This window comes from Mandrillus leucophaeus, unplaced genomic scaffold (genome assembly GCF_000951045.1).
Source record: "Mandrillus leucophaeus isolate KB7577 unplaced genomic scaffold, Mleu.le_1.0 Scaffold18, whole genome shotgun sequence".
NCBI classification, from domain to species: domain Eukaryota; kingdom Metazoa; phylum Chordata; class Mammalia; order Primates; family Cercopithecidae; genus Mandrillus; species Mandrillus leucophaeus.
In genome coordinates this window covers 6,051,414-6,071,444 of record NW_012101809.1, presented here as the reverse complement: position 1 = coordinate 6,071,444, position 20,031 = coordinate 6,051,414, and the positions used below count along the sequence as shown (strand labels likewise).

General features: G+C 40.8%; 1 protein-coding gene across 1 annotated transcript in view; it reads right to left on the bottom strand.

The window, feature by feature from the left end:
* The window catches only part of CFAP58 (cilia and flagella associated protein 58), a 106,402-nt gene that overhangs the window by 37,772 nt on the left and 48,599 nt on the right, over positions 1-20,031 (bottom strand). Inside the window, exons 12-15 of the mRNA XM_011977520.1 lie at positions 19,302-19,442; positions 17,883-18,106; positions 14,926-15,037; positions 12,266-12,370 (exon numbers count right to left, since the gene is read on the bottom strand). Coding sequence (XP_011832910.1) covers positions 12,266-12,370; positions 14,926-15,037; positions 17,883-18,106; positions 19,302-19,442 — 582 coding nt within the window. The remainder of the gene's footprint in view (positions 1-12,265; positions 12,371-14,925; positions 15,038-17,882; positions 18,107-19,301; positions 19,443-20,031) is intronic.

Sequence of the window (20,031 nt, the reverse complement as noted above, 5' to 3'; positions counted from 1 at the left end):
GCAACAAAGTCACCACATACACAGGATCCATGCTTCTGACTAACAGAAAATCATCAGGCCTCTTACCATCATCTCATAAAGGAGAGGAACACACAAACAATAAGAGAATATCATCTCAAAAAAGGAATTTTCAAAAGTAAAAAGAAAGGACACAGATAAAAGAACAGTCTCTAAAATAGAGAAGTAAAATTAGCTTTATGCTACACAGTTCTTACTGTGCTCATTTTGTTACAGACTAATGAATATTGCGTTCGGGACTATATTGTTTCTCCTGGCCCTCAGATCAGCATTTGGGAACCACTAAGATACAATGCAAGGAAAGCACTTTGAAAATGTGCCCATCAGAGGTTAAGTGTTGCTGGAGTGTTACAGGATCATGAGCAGTGTGACCTGAACCCACCCTCGGAGAATGTTCATACTCAGGCTGTCTTGGACAAACCAACTAGTTAGAGGCATAACGTGTCCTGCAGACAGCTACAGGGAGGACATCTATGCTAGCCTTGGCATTCTGTTTTCTGAACAGCCTGCCTCCAATTGCTCCTTCCATCCTCCCTGGCATGCAGAAGCATGTGCAGGACAGCAGGCATTCCCGGAAACCCCAGAAAGAAGTGGCAGCCGAGAAGCAGGCCCCAGGAGCACGATGGGCACACAGCCTCCTCAACCATTCCCAGCACTTTAAGTGTCCTTCGACGAGAGCATCAAGGCTCTGAAGAAGCTATTTTCCCCTCACATTTCATTTTTCTACCCCTTGATTTTAGAACAGAGCAAAAACCCACAGACAGGCTTCTGTTCGGTGGTTTCATCTTACACTGTACCTCTCAGTCCCACACCATCGTCCAGTGAGGGAGCATCTTCAACTATTTCAGCCCAGCTTTGGGGAGGATGACCACTGAGTTATCCACCAATAAAGCAGGCAAGAATTACGTTTAGTGTAGGCTACAGTACCAGCAACTGGGCCATGCTATTAGAATTCTGCCTTCCAGATCTTAAAGCAGTTCCTTAATAATTGAAGAGTTACTTTGGAATTTGAAGTGGGGGAACAAAGAAGTCATGGTAATGGAATGTTGAGTGGCTCTGTTGGGAGGCACTAAAGAATAGTGGTGAGGGGCTCTGTTCTGGATTCCAATGACTAAACTTTCTAAGAGGGGTCAGCAAATGCTTTCTGTAAAGGGCCTGAGAGCAACCAACGCCGGCTTTGTGAGCCATTCAGTCCCTTTACAACAATTCGGTTGTGCTGCTGTAGCACAGAAGCAACCGTGATGTTCCATGAATGAATGAGCCTGGCTGTGTGCCAATAAAACTATTTCTGGACACTGAAATTCAAATTTCATCACAATTGTATATGTCATGAGATATTACCCTTGTGATTTTTTTCTAACCACTTAAGTATATAAACACCATTCTTGGTGCAGGCCATATAAAAACAGGTGGTAGGCCAGATACAGCCCACTGTGGGCCACAGTTTACCCAAACTTGGTTTATCATTGCAGCTCTGATATTTCTTAACCATAAGCTCTTGGGCAAGTTTTGTTTTCCCTCCTCTGTGAGCTTTTGAACAAGTTCAGTTCCCTTCTCTCTGAAATGAAACAATAGCAGCATTAGCCTCACCTGGGCTTCCAGTGGCTATAGTGAAAGCAAATGCTCAGCACAGGGCAGCACAGAGTACACTGAGTACTGAATGTCCTCAGCATTCAATCCAAGTGAGCTGTGACTGCCATTTCCCTCTACTCTTCAAAATTCTCTGTAGCTTCCACCAAATCTGTCTGGGCTGCCAACAAACAGGACCAAGTATTGTCATGTCTCTTGTCAACAAAGAAACACTCTAGACTTTCATACAAACATCAATAGCCTTCAAGAGTTTGTGGGATCCTAAAACATCCCTGAAATTCTGTATGTATTCATTTGTCTGGTTACCTCTAGATATTCTCAGTCCCTGGAGTTTAAGAGCCAGGGCCAGAGGGTGAAGCTATCATCCTCTAAACTACAAATAATGGTATTTCTTGAGCACTGGCCAAATCTCAAGCATTCTGCTAAGTGCTTTATGTCATTCTTTCCCTTAATCTTTACAGTAACCAAAGGATGCTAATAAAATGATGAGCTCCATATTTCAGAGGAGAGCAAAGCGTAGGAAGGTTAAGCAATAAGGCGAGGTGTGGGGTTCCATCCTGGGCCCACCAGCACCACAGCTGTTGCTCTGGAGTATGACAATCTACTACAGAGAAACCAACTTCTAGGGCATGAGTGTTTCTCAGACTGAAACAGTAACCTGAATCCCTGGGGATCTGCTTAAAATGCAGATTCTGATTCATTAAGCCTCAGGGGGTCCAGGGATCCTGCATTTCTAAAGAGCTCTCAGAGATGCCAGTGCCACTGGAGTTCATGCTTGGAGTAGCAAGGCTCAAGATGCAGTGAGAAAGGTGAATTTTCTCCGTGAATGACCAAGGCAATCTATACATCATAAATTCAATGACCATGGTGTTCCTACACCACATCCTGTGGTGGGGAAGAGCCTTTGGAAGCAGAATTCTAAGATAAGACTCAATGCTACACCAGGTACCTGTTATGGGGCCCTGGTAGAAAGACTGGGTCTTCCTGGCCTACATGTTCCCTTGCCTGTAAAGGGGACTGGTGTGCTCTTCTGGGGTTGTTGTGACAATTAAATGAGATAATACCTATACAAGCATTTAGAGCAATGTTTCACACAGTGTAAACATTAAACAAATGTAAGATAATCAGGAGATCAAGAAAACTGAAGGCCCTTGTGAAAGAATTATCTAAAAATGAGCTATATGAGGTTTGTTCCCTCTGCACAGCTAATAACTCATGCAGATCCATTCAAACCCTCCTATCATTCAAGCCATTTTACAGTTAAATAAACCAGACTTCCATCCAGTCGGTCATAAAATTAAATTATAGGTAAAGTTCACCTTGAAAGGGCAGGGCCCAGATGCCAGGAAAGAAGCAATGATTTCCAGTTCAGTTCATGATTTATATATCTGAGCGATATGCCCATTACCTAGGCCTCTAGATGCATGTAAAAGAACGCATGTGACAATTTGCTAAAGCAACACGAACCTGAACTACACCAAGGCAGTTTTCTCACCTGGACTATTTCAGTGTCACTGTTCATTAGGTAGTATGCTTCCACTCATCAAAACCCCCCCTAATGTAATTAACTCTTCTAGTAATACATCACTACTTCCACACATTAAGGGAAAATGCCTCAGTATTCTTATCGTTTTAATAAAACTTTCTGGGCAGGATGATCCAGTTCTATCAGTCTAGGAGGTCAAGCTTGTTTCCTTTCCCCAAAATGAGTCCCAGGTGTACCACGCATCATTTCACCCCCACCATCTGGCAAGCTAACAGTCATTGTGTACTCACCACCATGCGCTGCTGCCTGTGCATAGGGAAAACACAGTGCCTGGCATATAGTAAGCACTCAAAGGATTGCAGTCATTAGAACACATTCAGGGCATGAACTACAGTATGATTGTGTCATCTGGTTCCTGGCAGGTAACTGAAATGGCAGCAGGTGGGTAGAATAGAGGGAGGTCTAATGGGAACTTGGTTGGGAAAATGCCCCTCCTTTTCTAAAGGCAGTTTGGCAATGCACACCTTAGGTGAATCACTGAGTGAGTAAAGACGTCTACCTGGTTGGTAGTCCCCAGGACCTGCCAGGAGACCTGATCTCATGTAGCAGACACTTGTGGTACCCTGAGCCTCCTCCTCACAGCCTATCCTAAATTTCATGATTTTGAGCTGATATGCCTGGTGCACTGGGAGGACCCACAGTTCCCAGAATGCTCTAGCAGCTTCCACCTCAGGTGCATGGGTGTCAGTGTTTCTGCCTCAGGCCAGGGCTCCCCCTCAGTCTGCCTTTGGAAGCAGCTCGATGTCCCCAGAGGAAACTCTCAACCGGTGGGGAATGGGAGCCATTGAACAAATGCCCAGTCCTCTTTTCTCTGATGGACAATTTTACCCTGTTTCCTGTGTGGTTCCTCAGAGGAATCTCAGTGGTACTGGAGCTCAGATGTCCATGGGGTGACCTGCTCCCGCCCCCTCCACCCACTGGCTTTTCCTCCCTCCCCGTCTCACTTTCCTGCTCCCCAACTCCAGCTTCCTGCAACTGCCTCCCAAATGCCCAGACCCCAGATCTTTGTCTCAGTGTCTGATTTGAAGAGACCCAAACTGAGACACCTGCCCACTCCAGAGCCTTGCTTAGAGTCCCGTAGCATCCCAGTATCACAGCCCTTGGCACACTACCCTGTGGTTGCAGAGTTAAGAGGTCCTTCAAGGCTGGGACCAGGTCTGGGTCATTGGCCCCAGAATTCCGGGCGCTCAGTGACTGTGGTGGGCAGACTGGCAATACAAAGTATTCCTGCTGCCCATTCATTGGGGTGGGGAGTGTTCAGAGACAACCCTTGGTATTTTTAACAATTCAGAGAAGACCTTTTCTGTTTTAGAAGAGTTTATAAAATAAAATCAAGAGTTATTAGCGGCAAGACAAAAGGCATCTTAAGAAAGCCCATCTTGCATGAAGCCCACCCACCCTGCCCCACAGAACACAGCCCCTGCTTCTCTGCCTCTCTGTTCACATCCTTAGAAGAATCCAGCCTCGCTCATCTCTGATTGCTGCTGCATAGCACCTACAGCCTGAACCTTCTCCTCCCTCCTTCCTTCCCTTTTGATTCTTGGGCTCTGAAAGTCTATCAAGGAATCACAACAAAGAACAAGATTAAAGAAATCAAAACTAGTAAAGCCAATGGTGTGGCTGCTGTTTTTTTTACGTCTCCTTCTCTCCCAGGCCTTGAAGCTAGACATTGTAAACTATCCACTTGTGGGCCAAGGATGGTTGGCAAACTTGTTTCTGGGAGTGTTTTTAAGACTGTCAATGTTTAAAACTCAGTATATTGGACATAAAAATCTACATTTCCAGCTCTTTAAAATTTAAAGATTTGACAACATCAGCCTGCAGTTAGCTGGGGTGGGATTAGCTGCTTCCTAAGGATGCTTCCTAGGACTGGGGCCCATAGCCCGCCACGTGCTGCCATCCCCACCACTCCCACTGGCCTCTGACCATGAGGCACCTACCAGTTGCTGTTTCTGATCATGACATGCAAAATCCACCTCACTCTTTTCTTGTTACATCCTGGCCCTGAGGGTAAGTGCATTTGAACTTGTTACCCCATATTTAAGCATTTAGAAGAAACAATTTGAGCCTCTCTGAGTGTTCATCATGTTTTAAGTGCCTCTAGCAAGAAGTTAGAGCTTCCTACTCCAATGCTATCATGCTGTATGCCCATTATTAGGAATGCCATCTTGATGATGATGATGATGATGATGATGATGATGATGATGATGTAAAGATACCCGGGTAGTGGACAGCAGTTACTCAAGGCATATATGCCTGTCTTATCCCACAGATGCCTTTAAAGAAAAAAAGAAGTCATTAATCCTGAAGGATTCAGACGGGATGAGGAACAAATGAAGCAACAACAGCAAGGAGAGGCCACCAGGAGGCACGCTTCAGGTACGTTTCCATTGCCCCTGCTTCTTTGAAGGGGAGAATAGCTTGGTGAGCAGAAGAAAAGAAATCCTTCCCATCCATACCTTAGATTCCAATTTTGACAAGAGTACAGACTTCTCCATCTTACCACTGAAGCTATAAAGTTAGTCTCCAGAACCATTTTCATGTTAATCCCAAGCAAGGGAAGAACTTTGAGCAGACCCACATGAATCAGCCTGCCTCCACAAACAAAAAGGACACTGACAAGTTGCATCAAGTTTATAGATCCATAAACTCACAGTAAATTCCAGACTCCTGCAAAGTCAGAAGTCAATAAAAAAATGCAAAGGCCACCTCTCAGAGAGCTCAAAGACAGAACTTAAATGACTGCAACATACCACTTTCTGAAGGACCACAATTCTTCCAACCTTTAATAAATTGCTAGACAAATATTTGTGGATGAGAAATTAGGGACGTGATGATCAACAAGACAGACACCGGAACTCCTTTGTGAAGCTTATAGTCTAACAGGAAAGAGCCATTACATATTAATTACAATTACTTCATTAATTATGAGTATGATGAGTGGTATAAGGAAGAAGTCAAGTTACAGGAACTTGTACCAAGACACCTAACCTAGGAAAAGGGGTTTTCCTAAGGAAAAAATATTTAAGCTAAGACCTAAAGGGTGGGCAGGAGTTGCCCAGGCAGAGAGCTGGTCCATCTATAATGAGCATCTGTGTGCCCAGTACAGTATCAGGTATTGGGATTAGAGAGGTGAACTGGGAAGTGCCTCTCCTCAAAGAGTTCACAGGTGAGTGGGGCTTGAAAATAAGCTTCCATCATATCTGCTGGTTGGAAATAATGGGGTCTCTCTATCACCACATAACAGATTAAACAGTTATTTTAAAATTGCTGTGAAACTCAGAAGAATTCAACCCAAAGTCTTCCTAATTGCAAAATGTTCTGTTGTGAGTGAGAGAACTTCTCTAATATTTTAATTTAAAAAGATGAAATTGAGAAACTGTCAAATCCCGTGGAACACTTGAGGCTTCAGCAAGATAACAAGGCTTGTTGTCTGGGGATATGCAAGCTGCTGAGAAAAATCACAGCAGGCACAGGGCAGCCCAACCATTCCAAATTCTAAATAAGGAATTGATTAAAAGGGACTGAGACAGGACATTAAACTTTGGAGGCCTGGAAAAACTGTGTTGGTAATTAATGATATTAATGATAGTATTATTAATAACATTGTTAATGAAAACTAAGCATTCTATTAAACTTTTATGTGTACTAACACAATTCTATGGGTATATTATTGTCCCCAACTTACGGATGAAGAAACTAGTGAGTCAAGCAAATAAGAGATTTCTGTTTATGGCAATATGTCAGACTAAATAACATGAAAACTAATGTCTACAAAGCATTAGACATGCTGAGTAAAACAATTCAGCATGAGCTTTAATCACAAAACAGAGTTTGCAATTAGTTTGCTCAAGTGTCAAAATCAAAGCGTGAACTGCATGTTAGAACAGTGAATAGATATATATTGCAGCTATCCCTTGAGGGATAGTTGAACAAAGGGCCTGGATTTTCGTGGCCACAAGAAGGCAAAGGATAAGGTGCTGGCCCTGTGTGAAGCGGGTATTAGTACTAAGATTCCTCAACATAAAGTTAATGACTTTTAAAAGTTTCACCCTTGGCGAAAAGATACAACAGATAGAAATCTACCCACTGGGACAGGAAGACCACAAGACGACAATTAAAAACCTAAGTAATTCTCCTGGGCTCTGGGTGGGAAAAAAAAGTTGCTTCCCTAAGAACTTGTCTCCATGGATCTTTTGTCACAAGTGTTTGAGGTTCTAGTATACGTTAGCCAAGTAGTCCAAGAAGCCCAAGGTGAGAATTCAACATTAAAAAAAATTGTTCTAAGCAAGTGATGTCTTCTAAGGCACCTGGCAGAAACAAATGAATGGACATTTCCTTAACCTAAACCATTCCCAAGTCCCCAAATAAAGGCTTTCTGAAAATGAGTTCACAATCCAAAATCACAAAACACGAAAGGAAAAATCCACCATGAGTGAAAGTCAGCAGTCACAACAAACAGGAAAACCCCTCAAGAACTTCAATAATAGAACATTCAGATCAAGACTATAAAATAAATTCTTGAATTAATTGGGGACATAAAGGAAGGATGTAAAACATAAGAAAAGATCAAGAAACTATCAACAAAAAACAGGCATATGTGAAAAAGAATCTCTAGAAAATAAAAATAAAATAATTGAAAATAAAATCTCAATGGATTGACTATTAACAGATAAGCACACTGAAAGAATTGGTAAACAAGAAGATTAAGATTAACACTTTGGGAGGCTGAGGCCAGCAGATCACTTGAGGTCAGGAGTTCAAGACCAGCCTGGCCAACATGATGAAATCCTGTCTCTACTAAGAATACAAAAATTAGCTGGGCATTGTGGTGGGTGCCTGTAATCCCAGCTACTCAGGAGGCTGAGGCAGGAGAATCGCTTGAAGATGGGAGGCAGAGGGTGCAGTGAGCCAAGATTGCACCACTGCACTCCAGCCTGAGTGACAGAGTGAGACTCCATGTCAATAAATAAATAAGATAAAGCTAAGAAAATGTAACATAAAGGGTTAAAGACAAGAAAAACATCAACTAGGTCAGTAAATAGGAAAAAAAGAATAAGAAAACCCAATGTACTTCTAATAAGACTTCCAGGAGGAGTGAATAAAGACACTAAAGCAGAGACTATTCGAAGACACAGGAATCCTCAGATTCAGGAAATGGAGTGTGTTCTGAACATGGTAAGCAAAACTAAATTAATACCCAAATGCGTTGTTCTGAAACTCTGAAACATCAAAGGCAAAGAGAAGATCTAACTATCAAACAGAAGAAAAGGCAGGTCACCTAAAAAGGAGCAGAAACAATTAGATGTACAGCAGACTTCTCAATCACATCACTGGAAGCTGGGGACACAAAGGACCTACGTCTTCAAAGTGCAAATAGAAATAAGATTTCAAGTTAATCATTTACAAATAAGGCCAAATTTAAAACATTTTTAGACAAGCAAAGGAGAGCGTTAACCATTGAAAAAAAATCTATTGGTTAAAGAACTATGAAAGGATATACTTCAAAAAGCCAGAAGTAAGGAATTGGAGATATGTAGAAATAGAAAACAAAAGAACAGGTAAACATCTTGGTAAATCTTAGTAAATTGACTCTGTAACATAATAGTGGTGATGGCTGATTTTGGAAACAGCAGGGTAGCTGCAGTTAAAGCATTCCAAATTCTTACACTGTTTGTAAGAAGGAGGAAGATATTGATCAACTTTAGACTTTAGATTTGATGTCAACTATGCATGGTGAATTTTTAAGGGAATCCATGAACAAGAAAAACAAAGGATTAAGATATGTATTTAAGGGAATCAGAGACAGAGAATATTATACTGAGTGGTGGTAACTGTTGAGTAAAAGAAAAACTGTATAAAGGGAATAGGTAGTAATGGTTAGCAGGGAGACCGGTAAACGGGAAAAACAGAACATAAAGAAAACTCAGTCTGACAGAATTTTTTTGAGCATTACAAAAAAATCAGGGAAAATAAGAAGGTAGAAATAAACCTAAAATTATCAATAAACAAACTAAACACCGAGACAAAGATAAGATTTTTTTAATTACAAGAGATTGTCCTAAAGTACAAAGACACCAAAAGTTTAAAAGTAAAAATATACGAAAACTACTTTTCAAAATCCAGCTGATTGAGCTATGTTAATACTAGGCAGATTTGTAAGTAAAAATATTATTTTGAGAGTTCTTATATAATACGAAAGGAGCAATTCAACCAGGAAGAAATAAAAATTGTAAACTTATACTCACCTTATCATGATCTAAAATGTTCTCAAAGCAAAAAATGACAGAGAGAAGGAGAAACAGACAAATCTCCAAACTTTTTTCAGTGATTAGGCAGACAGAAAATTAGGAAAAGTACAGACGTGGACAATACAATTAACAAGGTTGATCTAACGAACAAATAGAGAACACTGAACCCAGAGCATTTAGAGAGTATGTATCTTTTTCAAACAGCAGGCGTCGGGTATAAAAACTGACCACTTAGTTGGTCACAAATCAAGTTCAACAAATTTCAAAAAATCTGTATAATACAGACCACAATGCAGAAAGGTGAGAAATCAGTAAATAGAAGATAACTTAAATACATATATATTTGGAACTTTTAAAATACACTTTTAATTATCCTAAAATATCATAAAATATCTCCTAATTATTATTAGGAGAAATAGTGAATATTTTTAAAGACTTATTGTCAAAGAAGAAGTAATTCTGAAAATATACTACACTTAGGACTAAATGAAAATTCCCCATATCAAAACCTGTGGGAAGAAACTAAATTTTATTTTATTTTATTTTTTTTTTTTTTGAGACAGGGTCTCACTGTGTCACCTAGGCTGAAGTGCAGTGGAACAATCACAGCTCACTACAGCCTCAAATTCATGGGCTCAAGCAATTCTCCCACCTCAGCCTCCTGAGTAGCAGGCACTAAACGTGTGCGCCCCCACACCTGGCTAATATTTGTATTCTTTGTAGAGACAAGGTTTTGCCATGTTGTCTAGGCTGGTCTCGAACTCCTGGGCTCAAGCAATCCACTCCCCTTGGCCTCCCAACGTGCTGGGATTATAGGTGTGATCCACTGCACCCAACCCTAAATACATTATTTAAAAGACATTTTATAACTGAAATATTTATATTAGAAGACTGAACATCAATGATCTGAGCATTAACCTTAAAAAGGTAGAAGAACCCAGTAAACCCAGGGTATATAGAGGGAAGGAAATAATAAAGTTAAAGCAGTCCATGAAATATAAAACAAACTTATAATACAGATGCTTGGCAAACATAGGATTTGGTTCTTTTTAAAACTAACAAAGTGATAACAGAACAGACAAGGTAGTGAAGCAGTAGAAAGTGTGAGCTCTGGAGTGACTGCCTGGACCAAGTCCCACCCTAGCACTTACCAGCTGCACAGACTTGGGAAACGACTATGGCCAGCATCAGGGGAGCCACAGCAAACTCTGGACTGTCAAAGCCCAGTGCCATGTACTAATCGGTTATCCTTACAAGACATCCAAACTATGTACTCTGATTAGAGTATCCTTCTCTCATTAATAAAAAAACAGGTATTATTATCTCCATTTTACAGATGGGAAAACTGAGATTTGTACAACGTATGTAATTCTCTTAAAGTCATGAAATGATCAAGGGTTGAAACTGATTTAACACTAGATCTTTCTGGACTCCAAAGTCTACTCCCTCAACCACCACAGTAATCTACAAGAGAAGAGGAAAATCCCTGTTGGCCATTCAGTGTCGTGATATTCTGGAAGGTTATTTACTGTATACCCAACTTTAGGGTAAATATCTTTCTTAAGGTAGACTGTAAAACAAAAGGAGCAAATGCCTCTTACTCATATATAGAAGTTCCTACTCCAACTAATATTAACCTAGTGATTAAAATTATGGGCTTTGGGACTGGGCACAGTGGCTCACACCTATAATCCCAGCACTTTGGGAGGCTGAGGCAGGCAGATCACTTGGGGTCAGGAGTTCAAGACCAGGCTGGCCAACACGGTGAAACCCCATCTCTACTAAAAATACAAAAATTAGCCAGGCATGGTGGCACACACCTGTAATCCCAGCTACTCAGGAGGCTGAGGCAGGAGAATCACTTGAACCTGGGAAGAAGAGGCTGCAGTGAACCGAGATGGTGCCACTGCACTCCAGCCTGGGCAACAGAGCAAGACTGTCTCAAAAAATCAATTAATTAATTAAAGGCTTTGGAATCCAAAGTAACATGAATAATTGCTAATATTTATTAGACACCATGTTACCATGGATAATACTAAACTCTTTCAATCCTCACAATATCCATTTTCACAGGTTCTGTTATTGTCCCATAATACAGACTAAGAACAATGAAGTTAAACTGACATAGCAACTGGCAGTATTCCAAACCAAGCCATCTAACTTCAAGAGCTGACATTCTCATCCACACTAAACTCGTGGGTCCTGACTTCCTCGGCCATCAGCTGGGGATGACCATACCTGCTTCCTGAACTGCAAAGAGGAAATGAGACCAAGTAGGTAAAGCCACCAGCATACCTGGCATGCAGTAAGTGATGATGATGATGGTGGTGAGGAAGACGGTGATGGTGATGATGACAGCAGACCCTTGCAAAGATACAGGCCTAATTGCTACAGAACAATTTACTGCATGAAATCCTCAAAAAGAAATCTCTCCTTCCATTTCACTCACACAAATCTTCATGTGAACAGATCATTTGTGCGCTATGAGAAAGCTTATTTTCAAAATCAAAATCACAGCATTTTGCATTATGTGAAGATATGAAGAAAAATGTTTAAAAGAATCTGATAAATAAAACTATAGAGAAGTGCAGGGGGCGGGGCTGCTCACATTACCCATTGCAGTAAGTCTAGCCTTGAACTTAATTTTCCAGAATTCTTGAAATATCAGTGATCGCAACATAAAAGACCAATTAATCAGACTGTGCTTGTTCTCTATGTGTGAGTCACTGTTGCCATCTACAGTTAAATATGGGACATGCAATGCTGCCAAATAACTGACTAAATCTAAGAACGTAGTCCTGGAGATGGTGGTGCTAAGGCAATCCACTTGTACAATGAGTACAGAAAACAAAAATGCTACCTGTAGGAGCAGCTCTTTTTCAACCACCTCTTCAGTCTTGCTGATGAGACGCTTCTGCAGGGTGTGAATTTTCTGTATCAGCTCAAACGCGTTGGGGTCGCTGGCCTGTCCAAGGGGAACAACAATAGCAGCTGAGATATCATCAACTTCAAAGCACTGAGGTCTCTATTTAAAATGTACATTGTCTTATTAAAATCTACTGGAAACCTGCAGACCTAATACAGAGAGAATTAGAACCAAAAATGAAGTATAATAGATGAGATAATCATAAATTCCTGTCCCCAAAAAAGCAGACTGCAGTTTTCCTAATGTTTTATCTATGGCATTAGTTATTCTATAAATACAAAGTAAATGTGTTTATTCCACCAGTGGGAATAACAATAATGGTAGCCAATATGCTCGATATATGATTCTTTGCCACCATGCAGATACTATGCTAAGTGCTTTTTATACAATATTATACTTTAGCTGCAGGACAGCCCTAGGAGACAGTATGTCTTTTCCTTTTATACCGATACAACAACTGAGGCTGAGAGAAACTAAGTCATTTACCCAGAGTGGCAAGGCTCAGAGCTGGAGTCAAGCCCAAATATGCCAAGCCCCAAAGGCATAGTTCTCAATTCCTATGCTCTGCAGCTTACCCCACCGTCTCCTCTGTTTACTTAATTTTCCAGAATTCTTTGTTTTGTTTGAGACAGGGTCTCACTCTATTGCCCAGGCTGGAGTGCAGTGGTGCGATCATGGCTCACTGCAGCCTCAAACTCTGGGGGATCAAGCAATCCTCCTGCTTCAGTCCCCCAGTAGCTGGGACCACAGGCACGTGTCACCACACCGGGTTAATTTTTTTGTAAAGACAGGGTCTCACTAGGTTGCCCAGGCTGGTATCCAACTCCTGGGCTCAGGCAATCCTCCCACCTTGGCCTCCCAAAGTGCTGGGATTACAGGTGTGAGCCACTGTGCCCAGCCCCTAAAATTCTTGAATGGAAGGAGACAGAGCTCCCTAATTCACTCAGCCTTAGGATTCTCCTTTGGTAATTGTCAGCAGGAAGATTCACTGTGGTCTATGATGGGGATGGTTTCCAGGATGTGGACTTCTGCTAATCATTGGCAGCAGAGCACTACCATGGCATTTAGCTCTGAAATGGAAGTATCAGTCCACAAAGCTCTGATGATCCCTCACTAGTTGTGTACAATTCAAACAAGATATATAGTTATAAATTGGTAATTTGTCCTCTAGACTTTGAGCCAAGGCTTCACTTTCAACTGTACTGACATTTTGAATTAATCTAACAGCTAAATATTTTCAACTGCCTCCCAGAGTCTCTATTTTCTAATTTTTCTAATAGAAACTGATGTGGAATTGGAAACTTTAAAGATCTGCATGAAAACACACAGAGTGAACTAATGTGACAGTAAATGAATTTAAAATCTTCATCTCCGCTTCTGCAGACATATGCATATTACTATTGGTTAGTAAACTACATCACTCTTGGCATTTGAAGAGGAAGGAATGAGGGTCCAAAAGGGAAAAGAAAAAGAGATGCCATTGACTCTGACTTTGCTTGAGAAATACTAAGCAGGGCCAACTGATATCCATCTATTGGGACCAGATTTGGCACACATTCACCTGGCAGGGCTGGATGCTGTTAAAATTCAGGCCTCGTGTTTACATAACAATTTATAATGCATTATCCTTAATGCTTTCTTCATTAAAAGGAAAAAATAAAATTGGAAAACAAAAATCTGCCTGGCCGATTTTCTTTCTTATAAGGAAAAAATAAAAATTAAAATCAAAAATAAAGGAATTTTTATTTTTTCCTCTCTTAAAGGTCCCTATGTAAAATACATATTGTCCTTTCCGTTCTTAAAGAAAAAAAATAAAAATGAAAAACAAAAATCTCCCTGGCTGATTTTCTTTCTTATACCTGCCCTGCTTTATCTTATATGACATACTTACATCTCCCAATACCCTGATCATTCATCTAGTTGAAGACCCTTTTGGCATCCACATTGCTAGTTACAACTAAAGGAGATAGCTTTCTTTTTCTTGAATAAGCAGAGTTTGTCTTTAACTGTTATTTTCAGTGCTGGTGGTAATGACTACCAGAAAGCCACAGAATAAAATTAAATATGAAGTTGATTATCCATCCCCTTCCAATGAGACTTTAGCTGTGTCCCCAGATTCTAAGAGAAAGGGCTTGGCTAACACCATGCTTTCAACAAGAGGGCAGTTCACAAAACCATATTTTCTGTAAGTAATAAAAGGATGCAAAGATCAATTGAAAGATGGTAGAGATGCTGGTGACCAACATCACTAAAGGCCATGAACATCCAAGACTAATACGCAGCCTCAGGATAACTGGTTAACCAAAACCTACCCAAGCCAGAAAAATAAATGTCAGTTGGTGAGGCAGGTTCACAGTTTTCACTGGGCTTTCTTTAGGTAGAAAGGATTTTGTGCAAGACTTTTAAAACAAAACCCAAATGAACCATCTGGTTCTGAGAGAACTCAATTTACATCTGATCCAGCCTTACATTTTAGGTGACAATTTGCATAGCATTAAATAAAACCTCGCTTCTCGTTGTGCTTTAGGTTAGAAGCTTCGCGTGGGATAGGAGGAGAGATTTGGGGATGGGGAGAATGCACTGCCAGATGTTACCTCGAGCTTCCTCCATCTGTGCACATTCATGGGATTCTCCAGCTCCTCCTCCAGGGCTCGGCAGCGTGTCCTCTCCTTCAAGAATTCTCTTTGCATGTGAAAAAACTCCTGTCTGAATAAGACAAACTTGATTTTGCAAAGAATTATCCATCCGTTTGAATATCCTGTCTATCTTTAATTGGTTGCATACACACTATGTCTTATATAAAAAGTTGGAATTAGGGAGAATATTGTGAACACTGGGACCAGCCTCCTAAATCTGGGCAAGACACAGATGATATTAATTCTTGCAGAGCTCAAGAATTGGCTTAGCTTTCAAAAAAAGAAAAAAAGTGCCAGGGCTTCAGAATCAGAGTCATGATTCTGGATACTCAAGAAATTCATAAGTATATGAAAGGAACAAAGGGCAGGGGGATTGTATTAGTCTTTTCTCACACTGCTAATAAAGACATACCCAAGACTGGTAATTTATAAAGGAAAGAGGTTTAATGGACCCACAATTCCACATGGCTGCAGAGGCCTCACAATCATGGAGGAAGACAAAGGGAGAGCAAAGGAACATCTTACGTGGTGGCAGGCAACAGAGCTTCTCTAGGGGAACTCCCATTTATAAAAACCATCAGATCTCATGAGACTCATTCACTACATCACTACAATGAGAACAGTATGGGGGAATCTACCCCTGTGGTTCAATTACCTCCACCTGGCCCCCATCCATGACACGTGGGGATTATTACAATTCAAGGTGAGATTTGGGTGGGGACACAGAGCCAAACCATTTCAGCAGTGAATTATGAGAGTTTAAATACACTGTTTAATGTTTCTAAATGTCTCTATAGTCGTAATAAGTGAACAGGCTACAGTCCACAAACTCAGCACCTGATAGCAATATGCTGAGGCTCGGGTGATAACCTAACACCAGTCAGGGCATACATCTCCACCCTCACTACACATTGCAATCCCCTGGGGAGCTTTGAAAACTACCTCTTCTCCTGGACCCAAACCTTAGAGGGATTCTGTTTCATGGTCTAGCATGGGTCCCTGACTTCATAGGTCTTAAAGTCCTGCTGGCAATTCTCACATGCAGCCCAGGTTGAGAAACCCTAGTTAGGAGTTGTGATGATACTTTATCTTGAGTTCCACAACCGTACAGATGGCTGAAAAAGTCCTGAATATCTAGTTCTGGCTGAAATACACTGCTAAAATCTTCAGAAATCTCTAGTTAATAGGTAACATGCAATAGCCATCCTCAGTGTTTGCGAGCTGGCTGTCACCCTATAGAATGAGATGTTGGGAGGCAGAGAAGAAGCAAGCACTTGCACTGACACGGGCAATAAGGATATTATTATCTGTCCTCGCCTGCTGCAGGGGTGCAGATTACTAATACTAAGCCATCTCTTTTACTTAATCGCTTCATTTAAACCAATAATACAACTTCCCCTCATTAGCAAGACAAACCATTAGAATTAACTGCATGATGTTCACTCAACAGGGCGCTCAGAGCAAGCTGCTTAGAATTAAAAGCATATTTTTAGCACTTCAATTTTCTAGAATGTCATCAGAAGGGGAGGGCAGAAGTATTAGCTACCATACTTGACGGCCTACTTTGTACTAGACTCTGTACATGGCACATTGATTTGTTTTGCTGTTTAATTGTGACTACAAGTCCAAAGCTCAGGGAGGTTCAGTGACTTGCCCAAGGTCACACAGTCTGTAGGTAGCAAGACAGATTGGAATTCATGCTAGCTTGCCTCCAGCCTTTATTAAGTTTTCTTCCCATTGAAAAGAAAAATAAAATATATTATCAACAAACTAGCAATACTGAATGGGAATGGATAAAATTTCGTCCTTTGTGTATGTAATAAAAATAACTCATGGCTGACAAGTTTAGCGATGGTTTGGAGACTATTCAATAGTTACTTAGAATGAATCCATTTGTCTCCAAAATGTCAATGGTGGTATCTCTGGGTAGTAAACTTATGAGTGATTTTCTAATCACTTCTTTATATTTTTTCTGCATTTCTCACATTTTCTACAATGAATTTGTACTACTTTCATCATCTGAAATACAAGCAACTCCAAAAAAAAAAAGAAAAAGAAAAGAAAAAAGTATTGATCTATCCTTGATAGTGGCAACCTTGCTATTCCTGAATATATTCATTGCATTTAAATATCCAAACTATCTTCTAACCCAATTGATTTGAGAAGCAGATCCAAACTATGTCCTTATTCCAAGATGGTCAAGGATACTGTTCATCTACAAGTCTGTGGGGAATAAGGATAGCTACTGAGAAAATACCAGAACTCTTATTTGGTTTCCTGCAATTGCCTTTATAAAACATGGTGACGTTTTCCCAAAGGGAAAGTAGATCTTGTGTAATGCAAGATTTCAAGAAAGAAGAAGGCGCACTAAGCTAAAGTGAAAGCTGCAGAAGATAAATCAAGAGTGAGATATAAAATTTGGCCGCCTTCTAAGGAAACGAAGTTTTCAAGTAGTGATAAAATTATATTTTCCACCTCTTTTCTTCCTGTATATAATTCCAAGAAAAAGATGTGCAAATGTTACCAGATTAAATTTCAATATTGATGCTCCCTCTCTTGCATACTGACGTATTAAAGAAATTCAAGAAAGCTCATCGGGGGAAAAAATTTCTGAATTGTAACTAATTTCCTTGAAAATTATTTTGTAAACTCCAGAATATGGTTTTTTAAAAACCTTTTTGCACTTGCCCATACCACCCTGAAAGGAAGCTGGTTCATTTTTGTGACACAGCATAGGAACAATGGAGACGTTAGGAAAAGCTGTTCTTATTATTCGTTAATAATTTCATCCTGTAAACTTCATTTTGTACAACTCGATAAAGACCTTCAATGAGCAACAAGCATGACTACGAAGTGATTTTAGGAGTTCCCCATGTTGCACTGTGCCCTCAGCCCTGAGTTGTATTATCTATTACCTGAGTTCTTCAACATTAGCCACACTCTTGGCAAGAATCCCCTTTTCCCGGCGAAGCTTCTTGATCTCAAGTTTGAGGATTCTCATGTCCTCCAACCTCTGGTTGTACTGGCTCTCCCCTTTATTCAGCACAGACTGTTGGATCTTGATCTTCTCATAGAGCAAAGCTAACTCATCATTCCGCCGAACAAGCTGAGACCCCAGGATATCTCTCTCGCTGATGACCTAGGAAGGTAGGGAGGGGCATGGCCACCAGGAAAGGAGAAGACTTAGCTTTTCATTGTGGCAGCACCATTCATTCAATGAGTATCTTTCAAACACCCACATGTACTGGGCACCACGTGGGCTGGGCACTGGAAAGAGCTGGCTAGACAATCAACACTGGACCCCTCCCACTAGAGTTTTTGAAAACATCATACAACAAATAATCCTTAATAATATTAATAATAATAGTCCAAGGCTGGGTACAGTGGCTCATGCATGTAATCCCAGCACTTTGGGAAGTCAAGGCAGGTGGATCACTTGAGGCTAGGAGTTCGTGACCAGCCTGGCCAACATGGTGAAACCCCATCTCTACCAAAAATACAAAAATTAGCCAGGTGCAGTGGCAATATCTGTAGTCACAGCTACTCAGGAGGCTGAGATGGAAGGATCACTGGAGCCTGGGAGGAGAAAGTTGTAGTGAGCCAAGATGGTGCCACCACATTACAGCCTGGGTGACAGAGAAAGACTCTGTCTCAAAAATAATAATAATAATAACAATAGTCCAATCATCTAATAATCTTTAGCCTATGTATGTGTCATTTTATTTATTTCCAAATCCTTTATATTTATAAATGTTCAAATCTGAATGACTTCATGGCGGGCTAGCTCTTGCCAAGTTCCACTACTTCCTTCTATCTTGCACTGGCCAACTTCTCTCTGCCAGGTCCCTGAAAGCAGTTAAATTTCTAACCCCCAAATTATGCATTTGGGTTTCTATCTCCCAAATTGTTATTTTCATTTTTTTCATGTTGGATGGGTAATGTGCTGACATTATGATAAGGTGTGAGGGAGGCATATCTTACACATACATGTGAACATCCAGTCAAGATCAAATCACGTAATTATCCATTGCAATTATATGTGAGCAACTGTATTATACTAGAATGCAAGCTCCCTGAGGATGAACCGTATTGTCTTGGTGGCCAATGTGGCCCTAGTGCCTAGAGGAGTGACTGAGACATGGGAAGTGCTCATGAATATAACTCAAATAAAGGAGTGAATATTTCATAATTAATCAATACAAGATGGGTCTCTGCTGCTGTTCTTCCAATAGGGCTAGTTGGCAGAGCTTAGAGAGGAAGGAGTGTTGGAAGGGTGGAATTAAATACTCGTGTCTGTTGACGAGGTCTGTAAGTCTGACGAGGAGGTGCTCTACCTGGTCTAATTCCTTCTTCTGCCTCAACCTCTCCCCGTCAGCCTCAGCAATTATTCGCAGGAGTTTTCTCTCTTCAGCTTCTTGCTTTTCAATAAAGTGTTTGGTCTCCAGGGCTTGTTGTCTCAGCTTCTGCAGCTCAGCCTGCAGAAGAGTGGAAGATACAGGCAAATTTCAATTCGTTACAGCACAAACCAGGACGACAGGGCCCGGATTCAGATGTACAGTTGTGCTTCTTACTCTTTCCTCTGATGTTTCATTTAACACAGTTTGATCACTCTCACAAGCAAAACAAGCTTACCACACACACACACACACACACACACACACACACTCTCACTCATAAAGAAATAGCAATGAACATTACAGTCATCATGTTTATTCTGAGTTGTGCCCTTGAGGGATTTCTATCATTTTTCTATATATGTGTAGCAGGGACTTCATTGGTATTCAGCAGCACTTCATCTCTTACCGGCTAAACACCAGGAGAATTCACAAAGAATAGTGCAGAGCAGGATGTGGGGGCGAGGACAGGGGAGGCCTCCATGTGTACCAGCTCCTGTAATGTCCCTAACACCACCAGCACATGAACCGCAAAGGTAAAGCCCTTTGTAAGCAAAATTAAACTACTCAAAGATAATAACTGTCTATCTTGTAAAACATCCTGATGAAACAGAAGGGATGTCATTTATAAAAAGATATATAGATTCTACTTTGATGGCACTTCCAACCC